This window comes from Vulpes vulpes, chromosome 14 (assembly GCF_048418805.1).
Source record: "Vulpes vulpes isolate BD-2025 chromosome 14, VulVul3, whole genome shotgun sequence".
In the NCBI taxonomy this organism is placed as follows: Eukaryota; Metazoa; Chordata; class Mammalia; order Carnivora; family Canidae; genus Vulpes; species Vulpes vulpes.
Window position 1 is genome coordinate 133,626,164 of NC_132793.1, and position 26,448 is coordinate 133,652,611.

A 26,448-nucleotide genomic window follows, 5' to 3' on the forward strand; every position below is an offset into this window, starting at 1 on the left:
AATTTTGAACATACTTTCAGTGCAAAAAATACCTTTTCATGTAACTTGAGGGAGAATCTGGGGAAAATTGTGATGCCCATATCCTCCTCTTGCTTTATTTACTCCTTTTCCCCCACCTTACTCTCAGTCTTTAATTTCTACTGTCTAAGTAGGAAGGGGTTTTACTTTACTCAATCAAGTCCGAGTCTTGTGTAACCTCAGCTGGTGGCTACAGGTGTAGAAAGAGGCGGTCCCTTAAGAGAATTTGAGGTCTCATCAAGGAGAGAAAAAGGTTTATGGGTGAGGCATGGAGAATTCTTGATTATAAGGTCTTTTTCATATGTCTGATACTTACGTAATTCATTGGTTTATTCATTTGGTGGTTAGACATTCCTGTTCTTTGTGACTATAACACTGCCAAGAACATTTTGCGTAAAATTCAGAATCTGAATTCTAAATTTTTATTTTTAGGAAGGATCGAGATCGTGACCGGGATCGTGAAGATCGGTCTAAAGATCGAGACCGAGAACGTGATAGAGGAGATAGAGAGCGGGAAAGGGAGAAGGAAAAGGAGAAGGAATTGCGAGCTTCGACTAATGCTATGCTTATCAGTGCTGGATTACCACCTTTAAAAGCTTCCCATTCAGCTCACTCAACTCATTCTGCACATTCAACACATTCGACACATTCTGCTCATTCAACACACACCGGACATGCAGGACACACATCACTTCCACAGTGCATTAATCCATTTACCAACTTACCCCATACTCCTCGATACTATGATATTCTAAAGAAACGTCTTCAGCTCCCTGTTTGGGAATACAAGGATAGGTTTACAGATATTCTGGTTAGGCATCAGTCCTTTGTACTGGTTGGTGAGACTGGGTCTGGTAAAACAACACAGGTGAGTTATTATTGTGTACCACAGTACATACTGTATTAATGTTTACATTTACTAAATGTTGCTTATTTGATTCTGGAAGTCCTTCTGCCTTGTCTGTCTCCTAGAACATCCTGAAGACTAGCTACTTTGATGTTTATAGTGCACAGAGTGGGAATCCTGTAGGGAGTGCCTATTTTCCTGAGTCTAGGGGAATATAGCAGTGCTGTTTTGTTAATGTTAAATATGGCAGAATGATACATTCTGATCACTTTGACTCTGGGGTGGTACAAATTTGGAGGTACAAGTATTGTTTTCTATTGCTCTGAGTGTAGAAATTTGGAACCACTGGGATAGTTTTGTTTTTGTTCTTTGTTTGTTTTGAACCATGTGAAAATTATCCTTTTTTTAAAAAGATGGAAGAGCTGAGTAAAGTCTCTTTATTCATGACCTCCACATCCATCTAGTTACACTTGCCCTAGAAGTAAACACTATCTTGTTAGTAATATATCTGGGATATTTTCCAAAAATTGATGAGCCATTGTTTACTGGTCCCATGTTATCGATCTCTAGGCTGCTTCTAATGGTTGTTTTTCATGAGCAAGTAGAACCATTAGACTATACTGTGGAATTAGAATATTTACGAATCTGATATGTGAAAAATAGTATCAGCATAATTTTTAATTTGCATTACCTGCTATGAGTGAGGTGTTAACCATATTTCCCATATGTTTGAGCCTGACCAGTTACAAATTTCTAAGAGATTGCAAAAGTAGCAGTCCTTGGCCATTGTAGAAAATTTGGAAAATCTGGAAAGTGTCGAAATGAATTTAATAACTTGTTTTACCATGTAGAAATTATGATTGTACTGTGTTTCTTCCTGGCTTATTTTCCATGTTTATGAACCTGTGATCCAAGTTTATAATTGAGTGTACTGCATACGCAAGTTACCATTTAAGTTTCGTATGCCACAAACCTAGATTTGAGTATATCATGGACACATTTTGAAGGCTACAGTGGCAAACAGAATAAGAAGTTTTTAAAGACTGAGCCTTACTTAATATGATTTTTCTTCATAACTGAACGAAAATCTAGTATTGATGTTAGGAACTGAAACTGATAGGTTTATTTTTATCACCTTATGGAAGTTTAATGTGTGAAAAGATACGACTTTAAACTGATTTTAAAGAATTATTTAGTATTTAAAAGAATTATTTCAACTAGTTTATCTACATAGTATTTAATTAGCTATTGGATAAAGCTAGGCACTGTGTCCCTTGTATGTATTATTTAAGTGTGTCAACAACCTTAGAAGGAAGTTGTTAATCACCATTTCACAGATGAACAAAATGAGCCTTAGATTCATAAGAGTCTTAGAGGTGTAGTGGGTTGTCCGTGGTTATGCATAGTAGATTTAGGTGGGCTCAGTATTAAGAACTTTGTCCCATTGGCTATTGTTTATAGCCAATGCTATATTTATTTCATTCTGCTATTCTGTGGTCTTATGTGGTTAACCTTATTTCAGAGATGAGTTTCTTTAGTAGCAGTTAATGCAGAAGGTCAAGTCAATTCAAAATGAGAGGTTTGTAATTATTTGGATGAATATTTGTGGTATTTTTGTTTGTTTTTGTGTACCTAGGATTGCAGAGCAGTTGGGCTCAAAGGGAAGCTGAACAGCTTTATTTTATTTATTTATTAAAGATTTTATTTGTTTACTCATGAGAGAGGCAGAGACACAGGCAGAGGGAGAAGCAGGCTCCATGCAGGGAGCCCGATGTGGGACTCGATCCCACATTGCAATATGGTATGTTCATACTATATCCATATATAAGAAACTAAAGCCAGTTCAGTGTGAACGGGGGCACAGGTTTGGTGAAGAGAAAGCTTTGTATGCTCTGTATGTGGACGATAGGCTTTGTAGGAGATCATAGCAAAATTTGACTCTGTATAAGGTAATAGAATAAACAGTAGATTGGAGTTACTAATCTTAGTGAGGGGACGTGGGAGGGATTAATAAGTATTTGGAGGAAGGTGCAAAATGGTTTTGAACTTACTGAATTTAGGATACCCAAGTGGAAAGGACCGTTAGGTTAGGGATGGGAAACGTAGTTAGGATTGTCAAATGTGTTATAGGTAATATTAGAAATCAGGAGAATAAATAAGACCAGTCAGGATAATGTGTAAAGTAAGACTAGAGGGCTGAGGTTCAGTTTTTAGGAAGGTAGCTTCAAATGGAGGAAGAGAAGAAGCTGAAAGGAAGGAATCATCCCTGGTTTGAACAGGCCAGTACACTGTGTATTTCAGTTCCCACTTCCCTTCTTCAATCTATTCTTAGAAATATGAATAGATGCATTGACTGTGCCATTTTCCAAATATTGTCTGGGAACCCTTGAAGGCTCCTGCAACTCTTTCAGAGGTCCTGGGAATTTTTTGTATATTTCAACAAAACAAAAATAGTGCAACACATTTAAATTGAGACCAGTAAGAGAATCCAAGTGTCTTCTATTAAGCCAGACGTTAGAGACATGCAAAAATGCAAAACAGTGTAGTCTTCTTGCTAATTTTTTGTTTTCTGTTTTCTTACTTGGAAGATGTAATAATTTTTCATAGAAAATGTGTTAGCATAGAATGGGTATTGTTAGAAATTAATATTGTAACAGCTTTTGAGTTTTAATTTACTCATACAGTAAGTCTATTAGTTGTTTGGCATCCTTGGTTATTTTAGGAGTATAAAAGTCCTGAGATCAAAAGTTCAAAAACTGCTGAATTAGCTAAAACTGTTTATATCTTACTTTTAAAATGGAAGTAAGTTATCCGTTTCACTGGAGTGAATTTAAAAAACTTTGCAAATTCTTGCCTTGAGAATTCCAAGCTCCTTCCAACAAGCTTTAAATAGCTTTAAGTGAATGGTTAATGTTTCTTTGAATTTCATTTTATTTGGTCTTAAAAAGTACATTTTGCCTTTGTAAGAAGCTTGCTGAGATTAGATATGAAAACTTCACTAGAAAATCTTTTAAACTTTGGTTTGTGGGTTTACAAGCCTAGAGAGATCCTTCTCTTTTAGGGTAGTATTTATTTCTGTTCATTTTAAGTCCTTTTAAAGATAGGCATTGTTACATTCTTAGAGAAGCGACATAGTCATCCCTCCCCTTTCAGATATTTGTAAGTGAAAACACTTATCCCCAGTTTGCACAAGTAACCTAACTAAAATGTAGTAATGGTACAGCAACCAGTATTCTTCAGGTGCATTTGTACAAATCCTGTAAACCCCCCCCCCCCCCCCCCCCCCACACACACACACATTTTCTGTAGTATTTGACAGGCTTTTGAATGCTTTGTTGGAGACCTATCATGACTTTATAGCAGTGGACTCCCATTTAATGTAGTGATCACTTAGATTTTTCCCATGGTTCTTACCCAGGTGAGTGAAGAGCCATGAAATTAGAGGATCTGTTAGCTTCTATTGATGGAACAAGGAGAAAATGTGCCATTGTCCTGGCAGCCAACCAACTTGTGCTTGTTGGTATTTTTCTCTAGGTGCTGTTGAATTTGAGATTGACAGTTATTGAAATTGACTTTTAAGATGGCACCTAAGGTGGTGTTCTGTTGTACATACCTCTCTTGAAGGCAGAAGAATAGGAGCTTACAAACTTAATTTGTATTGACGTAAAAGATACAGGTTTATAACCACAAGGGTTTGTGATTTCTATTTTCACCTGCATTTTGTAATTCAAATTGCATAAGAATTTATTATTTCTGAGAATATTTTTGGAGACTCAACATTTGTTATAAAGTAGAATTTTTCATAAGTTGAGTTTTTTTTTCCCAGTGTATAGAGAAATGCTTAATGATAGAATAGTTGACACTGTAGAGCATATTCAGCATAGCCTCAGTGGACCTATCCTGCTCAGAAGTACAATTACGTCGGATTAGTGTTATATATGGCCCCTCCTTGGCTTGGAGAGCTCATGCTATAAGTTTGGGTCTTAAATAGTAATTTGTGGTGTGCCTAATTGAATTTTGTTTTATATTATTAGAATGCAATGAAATACTACATGTAAAATATACCTGATATGCTGGCAGAGTAGAATTAATTTAAATGTGAAATTATTTGATAGATTCCACAGTGGTGTGTGGAGTACATGCGATCATTACCAGGACCCAAGAGAGGAGTTGCCTGTACCCAACCCAGGAGAGTGGCTGCAATGAGTGTGGCTCAGAGAGTTGCTGATGAAATGGATGTGATGTTGGGCCAGGAAGTTGGTTACTCCATTCGATTTGAAGACTGCAGTAGTGCAAAAACCATTCTTAAGTAAGTACTATCTTTAAATATGCATATTTTGTTTCTCTACTGGTTTTCTGCCACTAGATAGAGGGCTTAGGTAGTGGAGTCTCAAGTCATCTAAATTTAAAATAGTCCAAGAGTAGACCTTCTTAGATTTACCAGGTGACTTTTTAATATGAATTCTCTTTCTTGCTGGTAATGTATATAGCTGTTCAGTAGACAGTGAGCTTCAAAGGTCAGATTTTAGTTATTTGGTGCTGTATCTTAGGTGAAATGTATCATTTAAATGTCATAGAAAAGTGATAGATCTTAGTAAATGATAGTTTCTTTTAGAAAGAATGTTGTGTGGGATGGAATAGAAATTATTTGGGGGATAGGGCTTTTAATGTTAATTATACAGCTATTATCATACAGATGTTATGAGCTAAAAGGAGGAATCTTTTGTTGTGTAATAGAGTCTTAGAGTCTCCGCAAAGTCCTTTTCCTTTATAGCTGAGGGGCATGATTGACTATCATGTTGAGCTTTTTTTGTAATATTTTAACTGTCCTAATTTTTTTTCATCTTACACTTATATTCTGCTTAAGTTGTGGAAATGTTGTGTTGCTGGATGGTAATTCTTTTGAAAAATTTACCCTTCTGTTGCTTCTGTTTATTCTGTATGTATGTGACATCTAAGTCATGTTTTAAAAAATGATTTCTTTGTCACGATGTAATCTCCCTGAGGTTTTTTAAAAGACAATTTTGGGAAAAAAAGTTACATGGGTAGTGAAATGAGTCACTGATGGCAAAAATATATGTAATCTTATAGGGAAAATTATATATTGTAGAAATTTTCTTTTTTTTATTGTAGAAATTTTCAAATGTATACAGAAATACAATAGTATGATGAACTTCCATGTGTTTATCATGCATCCTCGACCATTGCCCAGCTTGTTTCGCCCATATCCCAACCTTTTCCCTGACCCATATAATTTGAAGCAAATCAGACGTTTTATACTTTGATCTGTAAATATTTCAGAATACAGAGGTCAGAGATACAGTTTCTTATATAGTTATGATATTCACAGGTTTAAAAATCTCCTTATTCCAAACATCCAGTCATTCAAGTTTCATGTCAGTTTTTTTCTAGTTTCTTTGATAAGCATTATTAGAACTTCAGGTTAAAGAGTTAAATATTGTTTTTAATAGTAGCTGGACAATTTACTTGAATCAGTTTGTCTTTATAATTTTAGGGTATGTTTTTGGTTTATATCTTAAGTTTCATTGAGAGCATATTTTTAGTTTAGTGATTATCACATTGTTCACTTTTAATTGTATAATTTTTGAAAGAATTACATAAAATCATAACTTAAGATTTTATACTAATTTAAAATGTAGATAATGTCAAGGACTTGAGGACAATAAAGGGCAGGCTTTACTCATCTTTAGGAGAAATGATATAATTATTTTGACATTTTATTCACTGTTGAATTTTTTTTGGCAAACCACAGTTGAACAGGGAAAACGAATTTGGAAATTGGGGAGAGGAAAGTTATATGCAATATTGGGTCTGTGTGTGTGTGTGTGTGTGTGTGTGTGTGGTAGGAAGTGGAAGGTTTTCAAAAGGTATACTTGTGAAAGATTTTGGTTCAGTTAATAGGGAATGACAAGTAACATAAAAATAGATTTGATAGATAAAAATGAACTTGTTTTTGGCATTGTGAGGTTTTCTTACGGAATGATTCTCAGAGGCTATAACTAAACTTTAAACAAAAATCCTCACTTAATTCTGGACAGGGCAAGCTTACTGGGATATCTTGGAGAATCTGAAGAGATAGAAGCTAATGTAATACTGTCTTTATGTGATACTAAATCCAGTATAAGAGTATGGAGCAAGTGATAGTTTTGATAATAGGAATGCTTCACTAAATGGGAGTATAAATCCCTAGATATATTTTGTATAGTTATCTATCAACTCATTTTTTTGAGAACCCCAGATGTTAAAACAGCCCAAGACTTAAGGATCAGTTACATTAGTCAGTTGGGTAGGAAGAGTGAATACCTATGACACCTATCAGTCTCCTCCTGGAGCTTTTCTCATACACTATTAACCTTTGAGCCATGGAGAGGGTAGGAGCACCTCCCGCCCCCGCCCCCCACAAATCTGTGTTTAACTTCTGACTTTGCCACAAATTACCTACTAATAGCCTACTGTTGACCCCACTATTAACAGTTAACACATTATGTAGGTATGAATGTATTATCTACCATATTCTCAAAATAAGGTGAGGGAAAAATCATGAGAGAAAATACATGTACAGTCCTGTATTGTATTGAAACAAATCTGTGTATAAGTGGACTTGTGCAGTTCAAACCTGTATTGTTCAGGGGTAGTCGTGGATGTAAAATGCCTATGTATTCATTATTTAGTCAGGTAAAAAGCTTCTAATTTTCACCAAGAAGGATGGTGAAGAGGACTAACTTTCGAAGATTCTGTCTGAGGGACTCAGAATTCAACCACACTTTTCCTGATTTCATTATTGACAGTAAATACACTTTTTTACTAATTAAATTTGTTTGAGAGTACTTTATGTACTAGTACATAAAGTTAAATTAGTGTATCTTTAAATCTCTGTGTACACTGAGGATCTAAGGTATCGGGACGCCTGGGTGGCTCAGCAGTTGAGCATCTGACTTTGGACAGGACGTGATCCTGGGGTCCCGGAATCCAGTCCCGCATCGGGCTTCCTGTAGGGAGCCTGCTTCTCCCTCTGCCTGTGTCTCTGCCCCTCTCTCTCTGTGTGTCTCTCATGATTAATAAATAAAATCTTAAAAAAAGCCGGGGGGGGGGTACTAAAGATACCTTTTCTGGTGTATGGGACATATATCCATAAATTCTAGATCCTTGATCTAATATTGTGCTGTTTTCAGAGAATTGGTTCTAGTGCAAATTAGTGTACTCTCTCTATTAGACTAGCCTTAAAAACCTGTCCAGTCTCAAACAAGTTAGTTTTCTTTTCTCTATGTTTTCTCCTTCTATGTCTCAGCCTCCTTCTGTGTCTCTCATTTATTCACATGTCCCAGGCAAGTTAGTTTTCAAACCGCTACCACTGTAAATGGTTTTTATGTATCACTTGTTATGATTTTTGCCTGCTTCTATTGCTTTTCTGAAGTATTCCTTTTGCACAATACTTATGTTCCTTTTGCTATTTTGGCTTGGAAATTTTGGGAGAAAAAAAGTGAGCTAGTTAAAGAGCACACTAGTCAGTGGAAGATGTTGCCAAATTTGTGACTAGTCAGTGAAAATATAATTCACTTTAAGGAAGATGAGGTAATAGACTGTTTCAGTGGATTTTAAGAAGCACTTTGAAGTTACGACAAATTTTGAGGGAGCTGATAATTGTTTTTGAGGGAATAAAATAGTTTAATAGTCTTGAGCTTTCAGGCAGACATAATATTTGAAGTTGGTAGTTTTGTAGCTAATTTAGTTCTTTCCTTTTTGTCCCTCCCCAGCTACAAAATTCTGAGATATTTTGATGTTGAGGGAATTTACATAAAGTAATGATAAGTTAGTTCAGTTAATTATCTTTTGTGTGTTGGACAGTGCTAGATACAGTACTAAAAAGTAATCTGGTTTTTGTCCCAATAAAGTAAATACATTTTCAAATTGTGATTAGGCTTCTGAAAGAGAATACTGGGGTTTGTGTGAAAGCATGATTTGAAAATTCAATTTAGATAGGAAAAGAGCGGATGGAGTAAAGGCCTGAATTGAAAGTGATAGTTCAACAGGATAGGGATTGGGGTACAGGGAGCAAAGCTTTCTTGGCAGATGGAACAGCATTTTTAAGAATTTGGGGGGGGGCACCTGGGTGGCTCAGTGGTTGAGCATCTGCCTTTGGCTCAGGGTGTCATCCCGGAATCCTGGGATGGAGTCCTGTATCAATCAGGCTCACCCCCGCAGGGAGCCTGCTTCTCCCTCTGTCTGTGTCTCTGCCTCTCTCTGTGTCTCTCATGACTAAATAAATAAAATCTTAAAAAATAAAAATAAAAAACTTTTTTTCTGAGGGGAAAAAAGTATTTTTTACTTTAAGGGACACTGCAGTCTGTGTGTTTTTTAAAGTATTCAGATGATTTGTGTTAAGTCAGCATTTCCATGCCAGATCACTTGAGATGTTACAGGACTGGCTTATGGACCGACCGTATGGATAACTAAAGATTGATTTCCTTTTTTGCGTAAACTCTTTGGGAAACAGAGTTTGTGTCTCTATCTTTATACTTGCCTTGTGGATGGAATTTCAGGGAGAAAAACCCTGAGATGGAGAGTGAAATTTGTCACTACACTGTAGACTGTGGGTGAATCTTTGACATAATCGTGAAAAATGGGTAGCTTTTTCATGAAAAGACATTTTCCCCTGATTTCTTGGTGGAGAGTGTAATGATAGGGTGATTTTTTTTTTTTTAATTTTTTTTTAATTTTTATTTATTTATGATAGTCACAGAGAGAGAGAGAGAGAGAGAGGCAGACACATAGGCAGAGGGAGAAGCAGGCTCCATGCACCGGGAGCCTGATGTGGGATTCGATCCCGGGTCTCCAGGATCGCGCCCTGGGCCAAAGGCAGGCGCCAAACCGCTGCGCCACCCAGGGATCCCTGATAGGGTGATTTGGTGTATATAATTTATAATTTGCCTTCTCTTCTGAATCTTTTGCTTTTGGTATCAGATTCATTTCAATTTTGGGATCTGTCACAAGCCAAGGAATTGATCTGGGGTAATGTCTATGAAGCAGAAAGTGTTGTAACTCTTTCAAGGACATGTGTTTTGTAAGACCTGTACTATCCTGAGTTGTTTGTATATATAGCTTCAGGACAAGCCGCTGGAAAAATCAGGAAAAGTTACGGACAGGACGTAGTTTAAATCTATAATTGAGTGATAAGAATGAACAGAACTTAGGGTCTCACGGTGTGATAAACCCCTTGTTTACAAGGAGAAAAGGGAGAGGGAGAAAAAGGAAGGGAGAAAAATTTTGAAAAACCAGCCAAAGAAGTACTATTCTATGCAATATGTGTCAGAAACTTTATGCATTTTTTAATCTCAAAAAGGCAATCTAGACAAGAAGATGAAAGAAAATCTAAAAATATTTAATAAGGAGATTCCAGTAGAAACACAGTTACAATAAGGAGCTGGCTGGTATGGTACCTTTGAGGTTGACACTGAGAAGAAGAATTTACCTGGCATTGCTGTAGCAGGATTCTTTGGGCTCCTGGAAATAAGAGTTAGGAGCACTAACTGCATAAAAAGACTACTTAGAGATTCACAGTGGGTTTCCTATAAGGCACCCTCCTTATAAGGGTGAGTTGAAAAGAGAATCAAAAGGAAATACATCCCAAACCACAGACTAAGATTACATGGCCGGAGTTGTGTCCCAGCTTTGTCACTTATTAGCTGTGATCTTGGCAATGTTAATTAACCTCCCTGTGATTATTGCTTTTTCAGAAGATAGAGGTGATAATAACTACCTCATATGGTTGTTCTGAGATAAAATAACGTTAATTCGTGTATAGCCCTTAGAGTAATTCCTGTCGCCCAGCAAGTGCTAAGTCAACAGTTCTACTTTTGTTGCTGCTGATAGTGGTGGTAGATTTTCAGTTTGGGAAATTATTGAATCTTTTAACCAGTTAACCCAGTTAATTAAAAAGAGACAATAAAAACAACTTAATAAAGTTCCTTTTAGTGCAGCAATTGAATTATAATTTGGGTTTTAACTGAAATTAAAACTTGATGTTACTTGTCTCTGAAATGAATGAATAAATCCAAATATTCTTTTAGAGCTAGAGGTAAGCCCTGGAAATTGGCCTGGTACTTAAAGACCATTAATTATATAAACAGTGATTATATACTAATTCATTGAACACCTGTTACATGGTAGATTTTATTCTAATTCAAGTATAGCATTGGAATTAGATAAAGGTAGTTTTACAAAATCTTTAGTCAAGGAGCTGTAATAAAGAATAAATGTGGTTGTTTACCACTTGCATGTTTTCTGTCAGACTGAAAACTCATCATCATCACCTTAGAGTTAGAATTCTTTGGCTTTTGTTAATTCATGAAAACGAACTTGATTTCCTAAAGGTATGCATATATTATTACATTTGACCTTTGTGTTTATACCTAAGTACTTGGCAAGGGTTTAGTTATAGAAGGCTCTTTGTTTACAGTGCTAACATCTTACGAAATATTAAATAGAACCTATACATTCATAATAGCTTTCTGTAAATTCTGTTGCGAGGATGATAGGCATTTCCTTAAAAACGTGAGGAATGGGCAGTGTATTTTGAAAAGAATTTAGTTGCCTTCTGTTGTTAATTTCTTAGGCATTTCTTTTTGTTGATTTACATAGCTAACTGAAACATACCACATGTATTTTAGCTGTTTGCCCAAATAAAGCTGTATGCTTTGAATGCTGATCTCAGAACTGTGAGGCTATTTATATAGAAGTGAGGTTTGAGGTTTTGTTTGCTTTCTTTTTGTCTATTTTTTGGTAGTAGAAATGCATTGAAACATTGTAGATTCCAAATTCAAAATACTGCCTGGTGCCTTTCCATGTGACTGTTCATGTCTGGTAGTTCTCATTGTAAGAAATGCTATATATAGGTTGTGATTGTAGTAAGTTTAGTGTTTGAATGTATCACGTTGAACTTGATCCTATATAAATGTATGTTTATCCTTTTATAAATGAAAAAAACATTAGGTACATAAAGGAACTGTGTTATTATCTCTGGTTCTTCTCTTGGGACTTCTTGGTTGGGGACTTAAGCTGTAAAGCAATGAAGAAGATAGTTTGACTCAGTCATATGAATTGTGTAGATGATTTCACAGAGGAGAAGGTATTTCATCTGAGCTGAGAAGGGTAGAGAGACTTAGATAGGCAGATTAACTAGATGAGCTAGGTTTTAAGTAGAGTAGAAGTTCCCATGCTACCTTGGTTCAAAGTTTCATGCTTAATGCCTCAGTCTTCACAGTACCCTGTCCTGAAGAAATAACTCAGAATTCCGTTTATTTATTAGTTTAGTCCTAAAAACATAGTTCAGTATTTATGTTCTAACAACTTAATAGCCTTTAAACAAATACCACACATATGTTGGAGGAAAAATCTTTTTATTTCATTATTAATCACCATTATCTACTAGTGTGGTATCTTTGCCAGTTGAGCACTGCAGTTTCTTAAACTTTAGAGTCGGATGGACACTGCCACCTTTATTTACTTACTGTTTGTTTTACACTGATATCTGCCTAATATTTGCTTTTTATTAGAGCAACTATCAAAAATTGAGCTTTTCAAAGATACTATCTTTGAAAGGAATATAGAATAATGAAATACCTCTGCCAGTAGTATTATGGCATCACATGTTGAGTATGGAAAACAATAATATAAATTGTTTTGAATCATAAGGTAAGAATATAATTATTATTCTCTGGAAATAAGATTTCATTTAATAAATTTAATCAACTTACTGTAGCAAGTTAAGTTACCTGTTTATATCCAAAGAAGGAAGTAGTTTAACCCTTCTCTTTACTGGATATATAAATAGATGTTAAAGTTCTACAGTAATCTAAACTTGGACTGTGCTAGGGAATTATACATAAACTGCCCTTTAGGAGATCTTAATATTGAACAACAAAATGTCTTATTTTTTTAACGGCTGTGTTCACATGGATCAGGTTTGTAAGGGTTTTTGTTTTTGTTTTAAGATTTTATATATATATATTTGAGAGAACAGAGAGAGAGCGCACGAGTGAGGAGGGGCAGAGAAAGGGAGAAGCAGACACCCTGCTTGAGCAGGGAGCCTGACGTGGGGCTCCATCCCAGGACCCTGAGTAATGAATGACCTCAGCCAAAGGCAGACACTTAACCCACTGAGCCACCATGTGCCCTCCCCGTAAGGGCTTTTTTTTTTTTTTTTTAACATAAGTTCATAGAACTTACATATATTGAGAAGTACAGTGTTCTAGCATTATGGACGTAGAGAAGACTTTAAAAGGTAACAGTGAATCCAGAAATAGCCAGATCACCTAAAAGAGGTAAATAACTTTGTTTTAAACTGATTGATGTATGGGACAGCCTCGGTGGCGCAGCGGTTTGGCGCTGCCTGCAGCCTGGGGTGTGATCCTGGAGACCTGGGATCACGTCCCACATTGGGCTCCCTGCATGGAGCCTGCTTCTCCCTCTGCCTGTGTCCCTGCCTCTCTCTGTGTGTCTGTCGTGAATAAATAAAATCTTTAAAAAAAATAATAATAAACTGACTCATGTATACTTAGATGATCCCGTTTATATTTTTGTACTTATGGCATATAGAAATAACTTGATATTGGAAGAAATTGTTGGAGGAAGGTAATTTGATGACTCTCAGTAGCTCCTGATTCACTGTGAGCATTTTTAAAAGTTGGTAATTGACCATAATGTTGGCATTGTGAAGGATGGGTAAGGTGTGGGTATTCAGGCTCACTGTATTTATAGTAGTGAAAAGGGTTGTATTTTATAAAGTCCCTATACTATATGAGTTTTTTTTTCTTCTAATATAGTTCCTGGTAAGTGCAAGCTGTTTTAGTTTTGTCATTCTTCTTTTACTGTTGTCATTCAAAAAGTATTCTACTGCAAGGAGCTGCTTTATTTATTTATTTATTTATTTATTTATTTATTTATTTATTTATTTAAAGAATGATTTTATGTATTTATTCATGAGAGACACACAGAGAGAGGCAGAGACACAGGCAGAGGGAGAAGCAGGCTCCCTTTGGGGAGCCTAATGTGGGACTCTATCCCGGGAATCTGGGATCACGCCCTGAGCCAAAGGCAGACACTCAACCACTGAGACCCCAGGTGTCCTGAGGTTGCTTTACTTTTAAAAAAAAAATTTTTTTTTTTTTTAATTTTTAAGTGATCTCTGTATCCAGTGTGGGGCTCAAACTCAGAGTTCAAGTTGTGTGCTCTACTGACTGAGCCAGCCAGGTGCCCCGTCTACGGATAGGGGCTTTACACAAAAATAGGTTATATGGTAGGGAGGAAAAAAGGGAATAAATGTTTTTTTGGTTATGGTCTATTTTAGAGGTCTTGATCTAGTATAACTTAAAAAATTCTACATACCTTTTTGTGCAGGCATTTTAATATGTGTCGTTTTTAGTGCACTCATATGACCTGATTGGATTGTAGTGGGTTAATCTAAGTTTTAGTAGTAAATAGTAAAAAAAAAATGCCTTAAACTTTTTTAAAATTTTAATTTAAGGGATGCCTGGGTGGCTCAGTGGTTGGGTGTCTGCCTCCGGCCTAGGGCGTGATTCTGGATTCCCGGGATTGAGTCCTTCTTTGGACTCCCTGCATGGAGCCTGCTTCTCCTCCCTCTGCCTGTGTCTCTACCTCTCTATGTGTTTCTCATGAATAAATAAATAAAATCTTTTTAAAAAATACAAAAAAATAAATAAATAAAATCTTTTAAAAAAGTTTTAATTTAAAACCTGTACATTTATTCATCAGTCTTTTAATATAGGACCATCACCATTTCCTTGAATATAGGCTGTTTGGAATTCAATTATGCAATTAAAAAGTCTAGATCTTAACAGTGGTATTTAAACTTCACACACTTGAAAAATACACAGGTGTTACTTTTCTGGAATTCAAGAGAATTATCTTTAGAAATTCTGAAATTCCAGACTCCCTTTCACTCTTTTGTAGTTATGTCATACATTTGATAGTTTCATGTGTGTATGAGACTCATGTTTTTCAAGCTTTTGTGAAGCATGTAACAAGAAACATCTATACAACTCTTTTCTGCACTAAGAGCTTGTCATTTTATGTAAATATAATTATGTTGACCCAGCTGGTAGAGACAGACATGTGGCTATAACACAGTATGTTATACAGAGGGTAAGGTTATTCCAAGGATTTATTAGGGAAAGGTTAGTTAAGAGCTAGTATAGAATTCTATTTGTAGTTATTTAACAAGTGCCAGATAATTGGTATAGTAGGTGCTTTAGATACATTCTTTTCTTTGATTTAAGCAAAAGCCACCATATTCACATTTTACAAATGGTGCTTTAGAGAAGTTGATGTTCAAGATCAAATGCCAAGAAGAAAGTAGGGGCTTTAACTTAGGTTTATCTTGTAACAAGGGTGCTTTTTTTTTTTTTTTTTTTTTTAAGATTTTATTTATTTATTCATGAGAGACACAGAAAGAAAGAGAGTGGCAGAGACATAGGCAGAGGGAGAAGCAGGTTTCATGCAGGGAGCCTGACATGGGACTCGATCCCGGGCCTCCAGGATCACACCCTGGACTGAAAGCGGCGCTAAAGCATTGAGCCATCCGGGCTGCTCACAAGGGTGTATTCTTAACCACTCAAAGTGTTGTTCCTCACCATCCTCATTCCTCATCTCCATGTAATTCTCTTATGTCTAAGTATTTGTAAAGCTTTCCTAGGTAATTTGGAAAGCAGTAAATCTTACTACTCAAATTAAACAATGCTAGTCATTTATGATAAACTTGGAAGCAGTTACCAAAAATTTCTTTGGGTCATGCTGAGTCAAGTTTTGGATTCTTTAGAAATGCAGTTTTGATTTATCTGCATGTGTAGTTACGCTAGAATAAAACCTATACTTTGAAAGGTAACCAAATCCTAGCAGTATTGCAAGAGCACTACGTAACTAGGATTTTCAGTGTTGGAGCAGGGATTGGTTCAAGACATGGTTGCTGATTTCACTTAATATTGTTCTAGAACAGTAAATATAAAGATGCTTTATTATTTTTAATGACTGTATATTGTTTCATTCTTTTGATGGACACTCAGATTTGTAGTTTTTGCTATTAAAAACACTGTCCTTAGTACCCTCTTAGAAAACCTTGTGTACACATTTTTCTGCAAATGCACAGGTATATATCTGAAATGAATTACCTTCAGATGAAATTGGTTGAGTCACAGGGTATGTTTGAATTTTATTAGATTGCCAGATTGCCTTTTATAGAGATTTATCTACTCTGACCAGTAAGGAATGAGCAAATGAGTGTCGCTTTCTGTATCCTTGCCAACAGTGTAATATGGAACTTTTCTTTGTCAGTATTTTAAGTGAAAAATGGAATATTATTTTAATTTGCATTTCTTTTGTATGAAATTGAGCATCTTTACATGTATTTTTGAGTCATTTGTGTTTCTTTTTGGATCTGAGACTAGTGCTTTTCTCATCTTTCCGGAATTATTGCTACTTGCTTGACAGTCATTTTTGTAAGGGGCTATTTTAAAATGCATCCCAATCACAGAGAAGGTAAATTTGAAAAAAAAATATACAGTATTACGGGAGTAATAAACTTGGTGTTTGTTCACATTCTTTGCCCATCTTTCTGTGGTTGGTTAGTTGGCCTTTTTTATATTGACTGTAGGAGCCTTTCACAGAATTAGCATTCTGGATATAGGTTGCAACTTAACAAAATTGGCATTCTGAATTTAAGTTCCAATTTTTGCTCACTTTACCATGTTTCTTTGTTTATCACACATCATGCCATGCAGAAACTTGAATTTTATACAAGTGTTCTTAATTAAAGATGTATTCAGTGTATTGAATAATTCTATGAATCCATGTGTTTTAGTATTTTGTTTTACACATCTTGGATCAATATGGAATTTCTTTAGAGAGATATAAGGCTTGAGATAGGGATTTAGGAAGGTTCAACTGTGTCTCTAAGCACATTCCTACACCAGGGAACATAATACTAAGTTATTGGGAATTGTTTCCCCCTATAGACAGTTCTTCATTACTTATAACTTGAGCATTAGTCCTTGACATTCATTAAACTTACAAATAATTTGATACAGATCAGAGTTCATTAAACAATTTAGAATTTCTGGTGTACATTTTAGGAAACCATTTCACCTTTTTGCGGTTCTTTTTTCTTTGAACCAGGCAAGTTGAGGAATTTTTCAAAAAATTCTAAATATATGTAAACACAAAACTAAACAATACCTTTGCAGTCTGTAATGTTTTATAATACCATGTTCATGTCGGAATTGATGATATTGGCTAGGATCAGGGTTAGCAGCTGGCTTGTAGTTGTACTATGCTATTTGCACGTGCCTGTTGCAAAAAAATAGTCAAGCTATGTAAGCTCGTACTACTCAGCACACAAATTATTTTTACATGTTTTAATATTTTGTGTATTTTATTAATTAGATAGTAGTCATGGTTGAAAATATCAACTGTTTCTGACTTATTTTTCAGGGATGTTTTGCTGCTTTAGGCATCTACTTAATCTGCCTCTTGTTTAACTTGATTTAGGCTAGTGATTCTAATACTTTAGCAAGCATATTAGAATCAAATACATGAAAGCTTGTTAGAACAGATTGCCATGCCTCATCTTCAAAATTTCTAAGTAGGTCAGGGATGAGACCCAAGTTTTGTATTTCTAACCAGTTCACAGGTAACACAGAAAACTTTTTAGTGAGTCTTTGTTTTAAAACAGAGAAACACTGGATAATAGGGTATCCAGTCAAATGTAGAGTTTGACTCTCTTATGCAGTTTAGTCTGTTATTGAAACTTCAAAATTAGGTAATCACAAGTTTTATTATTGTGACACTATTTTTTGTGACTGATGCCTGAGTCTGGTTAAATATTCCATTAGTACTATAGAGGGTATAAAATGTAAAAGGAAAATGGCTAAGACTTTTATAGGATCTCCAGTACTTGGTTCTGCCTTTTTCTGTGCTTGGTGTTTGGTCACTTTTTTTTTTTTTTTTTTTAAAGCAGGGAGCTTCATATATCTAGTAGTATAGCAAATCATTGGGTAGCTTCCCTTTTTTCCTGAGGTTAATAAAGGCTTTAATTACACAAACACACACACAATGCCACGCATAATTTAAAAAGGAAACAAAAAAACAAGCAAAAACTGTAAAAGACACAGGTAAACATTCGTTCCATACAAAACAACAGAAAGAATCAAGTCATCCTGAACACAAAAAATAATCACCTCAAATAATGTGCCATAGTTGCCAGTAAATCTGGTAGTGGCTTAATTAGGCAAAGCATGGGACCTTTCCTTCTGTTTTTTTAGCATGAGTAAACAACAGTGACAAGGGCCAGAGAGTCTAGATGGAAGGACAGAGAGGGAGGGAAACCTGGGGAGGATAGGTATGTGGTCTTGCTCTCAGCCTCCCCTCTGTTCTTGAAATGGGCCAGGTCAGTTGATTGGTCTCTGTTGTTTTGACATTTGACCTATTGAACTTGGTTGGGTCTTAATCCCCTCTATCTTGCCAGTGAACAGCATGTCTATAGTTCGAGCCACGTAATGTACTTTAAGAAAAGTCCAGTGTTCCTAAAATCAATTGCTTATGTTCATACTGGCACACTTTTTTATTTAAAACTTCAAAACTTCACACATACAGCACATACAAAAAAATTGAGTATGAATATGATACAATGGAAAAGACTGCCTGAAGTCTAGTAATCAAAGCATGCTGGTAGGAGTCCCATGATTGTGGCGATGTACAGCAAAAGAATTGTCCCCAAACTCAAGGTCTAACAAGCTAGTTTTCCGATAAAAATATGTGTGTTTCTCAGATGCTCATAAGATATACCAGCAGAGACAAAATTAGAATTTTTGAGGTGACACATGAGAAAGATGTTAGATGGCAGAAATCTGCTCATTTTGGAACACTTAAGGAGAGGATTATTCAGAATTTAAGCAAGATGGGGAGGAGGAAAAGGACATAACTGTTTTGGGGAAACACTTTTTTATCTGACTTGCATCTGGTAACGGGTTGATTTTTCTAAAAATTTCTATATAGAAGATCCAGATGTATTTGGGAGGTCTAGCTGTTTCCCTGATTTAAAACAAAAGGCCAGCTGGGGTGCCTGGGTGGCTCAGTTGGTTAAGCCTCCAACTGTTGATTTTATCTCAGGGTTGTGATGAGATGTCCTGTCCTCCACGCTCAGTGTGGAGTCTGTTTGACATTCTCTCTCAATCAGTCAATAAGTAAGTAAGTAAAATCTATCTAATCAATCTATCATCTATCTATCTAATTAAAAAAAAAAAAGGATGCCAGTAGTTCAGTCAGTTAAGCTTCTGCCTTCAGCTCAGGTCATGATCTCAGGGTCCTGGGATTGAGCCCTGCTTTGGGCCCCTTACTCAGTGGGAGGCCTGCTTTTCCTCCCCCTACTCCCCCCCCCCTCCCCCTTGTGCTCTCTGGTTCTCTTTCTCAAATAAAAACAAAAACAGGATCCCTGGGTGGCTCAGCGGTTTAGCACCTACCTTCTGCCCAGGGTGTGATCCTGGAGACCTGGGATGGAGTCCCATGTCAGGCTCCCTGCATGGAGCCTGCTCCTCCCTCTGCCTGTGTCTCTGCCTCTCTCTCTCTCTCACTGTCTCTCATGAATAAATAAATAAAATCTTAAAAAAAAAAAAACTAAACTAAAAGGCCATCTAACAGTTGGGTCAGTTAAATCAGGGCAAAAAAAAAAAGTTATGGCTCCGAGCATCCCCTGCAGTCATTTCAGAGGACAAAGAAAGGGAAGAGTAGTACTGTTGTTTTAATATTAACCTGTTTTCAGTAGATCACAGATGAGTTTACAAACTACTCCCCCCCCCTTTCCAATCTCCACCCCCATACCAAGTAACTTTTGCTGTTGTATTTATATGTATATTTTTCTCGGACTTTGAGGAGATTGTATTAGTGTAGGAAGGGCCCAGCAATGGGCATCAGTGCGCTGATACCTAGTCTTAAACTATTTAACTGGTTTTGAGACCCTGGGAAAGTTTACTAATAGTGAATTTCCTACATTGGAAAAGCAGCAATATTGATTGTATTTTTAAGAGACCTTTCAGCTTTATTTATTTGAAAGAAGGAGAGAGCTTGCATGCAATCGTTGGCAGAGAGAATCTTAAGCAGACTCCCTACTGAATACAGAGCCTGACTCTACTTGGGGCTTCATCCGGACCCTGAGATCATGACCTGAGCTGAAACAGAGTCGGACACTTAACTGACTGAGCCATCCAGGTGTCCCTACAGGTGTAATTTTTCCTGAAGCTCTCTGTTGCACAGACAGCAAGCTTCCTATGCTCTTGTGATGCAGTAGAGGTAAGAGTAGCATCTCATAATTGGATCACTGAGTGATGATCAAGTATTGAGACATCTGTTAGGAGTCTGTCTCCAGAGTCTGGAAGTCGGGCTTAGTTGACTATTTAACATAGTACATATTTTATGTGTAGTTTCTAATAAAACAAGGCAAATAGTAGTTCATTAACGTACAGTGTATCTTCTGCCATTTACAACATTTCCCCTCAGAAAAATATAAAAGAATGAGTATTTGGGTTAGCTGTGCTTTTGAATGCCTCTCTACTTGTGGTGTCTGAAGGTTAAGGAATGTATGGAGGAAAAAGGTCAAAAAGAGTGGCTTTTTTTTTTAAATGAGTTTGAAGGAGTTTTCAAGTTAAAGCCTGATACTTTTGTCAGTTCTGTGACTTATTCACATTTTTAATATGTGAGACTGAGGCACATTTTTACAATCTGAGAGTCTTATAAACTGGTAGCAGTTTGGTGGTGGTTATTGCCTGTGAATGCTTGAACTTGATCTACTTGTACATCAAATAAGTAATGTGCTACTGTTGAAACTATGTGTACTGGGTTTATTTACTAATTAAAATGTTTTCGGAAAGATTACAGTGGGATTCCATGTTGAATTGAGTAAGCTTGGAAACTGAACAGCATGGTGTAAATTTTATAGTATTTAAGCAAATACTTATCATTTGAAGAGTCACTAGTTCATTTCTTTTTTTTTTTTTTTTTTCCTGCAAAAGACCAGATGAGGTCTGTGGGATCTGAGGAAGTTACTCACAAGTAGATGGAACTGTATTATGTTTTGCTACTGAGATGATGTGCAAAAGGATTGCCTATCTCATGTCAGTAATTAGCAGCTGAAGTCAGGAGAAATTACTAAATGTTCTCAAATAGATCAGAGATAATTTAAAGTAGCTAGAGGCTATAGCTGATTCATGCACTGCACTGCACTGTCGTTAAGGCATTGAGTCATAGTTTAATTGGCACTGTTTTTTCTTTCATGGTCTTAATATAAAATAATCTTGCAGGTAATGCAGTGTCAACTCCAGAAATGTAGTTTACTTTTAAAAATATGATCAAAGAAGAAAGAAGCCTAAAATATATAGAATAAGGATGGATTCCTTTGCCAAAAGCCTTAATAAGTTTAGAATTAAATTCAAGGGATGTAAGGAGAAGGATTCAGTTCTGCTGTACATTGTCAATTTGGTGAACTTAACTGCTCCAACAAATGGTATTAACTAGAAATACCAAGTTGGTCCATGAAAGATTAGGTTAGATTAATTTGTGAAAAATAAAGACCCAAAATAGTGAAATCATGAATGATGACTTTACATTTTTATACTGCTTTTAAATTTTAAATAAAATCATGAATTGAATGAACTGTGACCTTAGCATATGCAGGCCGACTTTGTTTTGTACCTGTGCCAAACTAGGGATAGTTGTTTTGTGTTAGTGGCAGTAGCAGCCAGAATAGAATGGATAGGAGGAGATGGCTGGCCCATTGACACCATAGCTGTTTATTTTGAGCCTTCTCTCAACCTGGTTTCCCTCTCCGGTTCATTGATTTAGTGGATTTCTTTTGTCTTTCATACTTATTTATCAACATCTCTATATTGCACATGCCATCCCTTATTCTGTTCTTTTTGTGCTTCTTTGCCATCCTTTCATTAGCTTGGGTGGGGCTGGGGTAAAGAAATGGTAGACTTTTGTGCTGTCTCAGCCCTTTTGAACTAGGGAAGCCTATTGTTAGCTTAAGTGAGGAATTACTAAGGCTTTAAAGAAATGTACATTTGCATGTGGTAACATTTTAGTGATATGATGTTACAAAACAAATTGGTTTCTTTGTTTTGTAGGTCAAACTTTTAAATTTTGTTTTGCATTTAAGTGATGCATTTGTGTAAAACCATGTGATCATTATATTCAGTAATCAGATTCAATCTTAATGCATTTCAGTATTACAGTCTCACTTGACAGAATTTGATAGTGTATAACACGTTTGATACTCTTAGAAATTTTTCTTGATGCTTAATTTTGCGATTGATCATGAAACAATAACACATTGGTTTTGAGAAAAATTTAATTTTGATTTACCCAATCTCTTTGCATGTCATGGAGTTTAGTTTTCAAATGCCCTAAACGAACCTTGACCAACTTGTTTACTGTGAATATAGGTATATGACTGATGGGATGTTACTTCGTGAAGCTATGAATGATCCCCTTCTGGAGCGTTATGGTGTAATAATTCTTGATGAGGCTCATGAAAGAACATTGGCTACAGATATCCTCATGGGTGTTCTGAAGGAAGTTGTAAGACAAAGATCAGACTTAAAGGTGAAGTAATTTTTTTTTTCTTAATCATCTCATTAAAAAAGGGGGTATGTATAGAAAACAGAACATATGCCAATCACTAAATCAACTATAATATATCAATTGTAAAATAAGGAACAATAAGTACCTACATTGTTATTTTTCTTTGTTTCTAATAAAGAGAGCTGTGTAGCTGGGTCTTCATATGTGTTTTTACTTTGATTCCACTTTCTAGTGATGTATGTATTTTTAGACCAAACCTTTTCCATTTCTAACCCACCTGACTCTTTAGTGATTTAATAACATGGTAGTTTTGTATCCCTGCTGCTCACTCTCCCCTTCATTAAATACAGAAACCTCAAATCTTTGTCCTGCCCCAACATAAACACACGCATTCTAACTCATCATGTTGGGTAGTAGGAACAACTATATCCAGAACAAGCAAGCCACCCCTCAGAACTCTGTTCACTTAATCTAGTTGGCTTGAGTTTTTTTTTTTTCTGTCAGTCCTACTACTACTGCCCTGGCCAGTGTTACTGTTTTGATAAGGGCCTAAAACGGGCTGAATTTCTGATCTCTCTGCCTCCCAGAGTTTATGAAGTGCCTCTTTTTGCTGTTGTATATACACCATTTATTGGAACTTAGACTCATTCTTTGATTGTTAGTATATGTGTTATAGAGGGATTTTACACTGGGAGGCAGAAAGATTCTGGGTCTTAAAAAATTGTTATCTTAGTATGTTTTTGTTTAAATTTATTATTTTAAGGAATGCATTTGAAGAATGAGGAGTATTACCATTATTGATTAAATGTTATGAGCTTTTGAAATTTTCATTTTGTTTTAATTGAAGTATAGTTGACCAACAGTGTTAATAATATTAGTTTCTGAAGTACAATGTAGTGATTGGCAATGACAACTCCCTGTTACGCTGTGTTCACCTTGAGTGTAGCTACCATCTGTCACCATGCAATGCTATTACAATACCATTGACTATATTACCTATGCTTTGCCTTTTATTTCTGTGACTGACTTACTCTAACTGGAACTTTGAAACTCCTCGTCTCCTTCATTCATTTTGTCCATCCCTCCCTGGCAACAACCAGTTTGTTTTTTGTATTTATGAGCCTGTTTCTGCTTTTTGTTTTTTAGATTTCATATATAAGTGAAATCAGGTATGAGCTATTAAGGTTTTTTGGAAAGAAACTCAAAGTAGAATTTACTCTGTAGTAGAATGTTTTATGAGGGAGCCTTCTTTTTAAGTAAATTTTTAATGGGTGCTATAATGTTTGAGTTACATGGAGAGAGGGTAACTGTACAGTCTTCATCGCTCTGTATTTGGAACCACCTTTTGGTGACTGGCTTTTTACAACAGTGTAGAAAATCCCTGTTTAGGAATTTTTCTAAATAAGTCATTCTTATTAAAGGCGATTTGGAAAAAGAAAATTTATATCTGTGCCACTGATTTTTTTCTTTTTTTCTTTTTGCATTTCCTGCTATTTCCTGTGTGTAAGGTTGTCCTGTTCTGTCTTAATAAACACAGTAGTAATTGTACTATTTATTTATGTTGTCTTTTACCCTTCCCTTTTATATATTATATAAATCTTATATAAACATAAATATGTTAAAACATTTTATGAACTTTGGGCCTTCAGGTGTTATTTCTTATTATATACTGCGTTCATTTCTAATTTTTTAAAATGTCAGTAACTCTTTTATCATAGTTCAGCAATTCTGTATTTGATTTTTTTTAAAGATTTATTTATTTATTATTTTAGAGAAAGGGAGTGTGTGCAAGGCAAGGGACAGGGGAAAGGAGACCTTCAAGCAGACTCCCTGCTTAGCCGGAGGAGGAGATGAGGGACTTGCTCTCAGGATCTTGAGATCGTGATCTGAGCTGAGATCAAGAGTCAGATGCTTTTTAAAAATAATTATTATTTTTACTTTTGAAGATTTTATTTATTCATGAGAGACCCACAGAGAGAGGCAGAGACATAGGCAGAAGGAGAAGCAGACTTCCTGTGAGGAGCCTAATGTGGGACATAATCCCAGGACCTTGGGATCACAACCTGAGCCAAAGGCAGATGCTCAACTACTGAGCCACCCAGGTGCCCCAAGAATTAGATGCTTATCTGACTGAGTCACCCAGGTGCCCCTGCATTTGATTTTTTTTAATCATTTTTGTAGGTTTTTTAATAATTGAGATATATATAGAACATAGACATTACTTGTCTTTTTTTCCTTAGGACCATGTAAGAATCTTTGAAGACTGCTTCAAATAATTAACTTTTGTGTTTTTTTTGTTTCCCCCAGGTTATAGTTATGAGCGCTACATTAGATGCAGGGAAATTCCAGATTTACTTTGATAACTGTCCTCTCTTAACTATTCCTGGACGTACACATCCTGTTGAGATCTTTTATACTCCTGAACCAGAGAGAGATTATCTCGAAGCAGCCATTCGAACAGTGATCCAAATTCATATGTGTGAGGAGGAGGAAGGAGATCTTCTACTTTTCTTAACTGGTCAAGAGGTATTAATTGTCATTATTTGCTTAATTATTTAGCCTTTAGCATGTTAAATTATACGACAGCTTTTTAAAATCTAAGAACATGGTATATATTAACCATGTATTTCTTATCCCAAGGTTTAAAGATTTTCTTCAACTTGACTGTATTTATGTATGAAGCATTATAACCCCTTTATATATGTACTCTAAGAATACCCTTTTATAGAATACCCTTTTATACAATTGGTGTTTGTTAATTATCCTAAGAATGTTAAGTGCTTTTAGAATTTCAAGATTTCGCAATTGCAGTTTTCAACTTGGCCGATACCTGAGTGGTAAGTGGTGGTGTGATAATTTGCAGCTTTGCTAAAGCATAAATTTGAACCACATAGCTGCCGTGAAATCAGGTTGTCCTAGTCAGCTTGTGAGTGAAGTTGAGTGGCTTGGGTACCCATTCAACATCAAAACAAATGTTTGTGTTTTGATTTTGTCTTCATGTGTTCACTGAAGATTAGAAGGAATCAGTGAAATTTCTTAGTTGGAATTTACCTCACTTTAAGTGACAGGTTTTATTCTCAGGTGCAGATTTTTTTTTTTTTTTTTTTTTTTTTTGGTGCTGCATTTTTTAAAACTTGCTTTCCACAGTAGGTTTATAGGTGTGCTATGAAATTCTCAAGCTAAAGTTCAGGAGAAAGCTATCTGGAAAAGACCATTTCAGAGAGCCTCTTACTGGAGGTTTTCTTAGAGCTTGTCCTCTGCTTCAGTAGGCTTTATGAACTTTCTAGAATGTACTTTTCTAACATACATGCAGTTCCACTTAGAAAATTTCCACTTACTGATTCTGATTCAGTAGGTCCGGTGTAGCCTGAGATTCTGTCTACCTAACAAGCTTCCAAGTAATGTTGAAGCTCTCCAGGGTTGAGTGGTGAGGTTCTGGGGTAGTGCTGTTCCATCAGACCTTTTGTTGGTGCTGAACATGTTCTGTCTGCCATTCAGTATGTCACTCACCAGGAATGTATGGCTTTTGAGGATTTGAAATGTGGCTGGTGAGAGGAGGGAATAAATTTTAATTTTATAGCATTTTAATTTAAATAGCTACATGTGCCAACCTTCCTCCAGTTTCAGTTTTTGTATGGCCCACTAGTTAAAAATTGTTTTTACATTTTTAAGCAGTTGTAAATAAGAGCAAAGAATGTGCAACAGAGATGATGTATGCATTCAAAGCCTAAATTGTTTTGGCCCTTTACAGTAAAAGTAAAAGGTCTGACCCCTGCCCCAGAACATTTTTTCTCAAGTGTGATCAGTGGACAGTCTACTTAGGAGAGAAGAGTAGAAGAGTTTGTTAAAAGCAAGTTCTTGGTCCTGTTCCAGACTTGCTGAGATAGGTGAAATCTGAGGCGAAAAAGGAATCTGCATCT

At 36.0% G+C, this 26,448-nt stretch overlaps 1 protein-coding gene across 1 annotated transcript in view; it reads left to right on the forward strand.

Moving 5' to 3' along the window:
• Nucleotides 1–26,448, forward strand: part of DHX15 (DEAH-box helicase 15) — a 59,571-nt gene that overhangs the window by 7,255 nt on the left and 25,868 nt on the right. The window contains exons 2-5 of the mRNA XM_072737982.1: nt 451–886; nt 4,981–5,174; nt 22,390–22,549; nt 24,836–25,054. Coding sequence (XP_072594083.1) covers nt 451–886; nt 4,981–5,174; nt 22,390–22,549; nt 24,836–25,054 — 1,009 coding nt within the window. The remainder of the gene's footprint in view (nt 1–450; nt 887–4,980; nt 5,175–22,389; nt 22,550–24,835; nt 25,055–26,448) is intronic.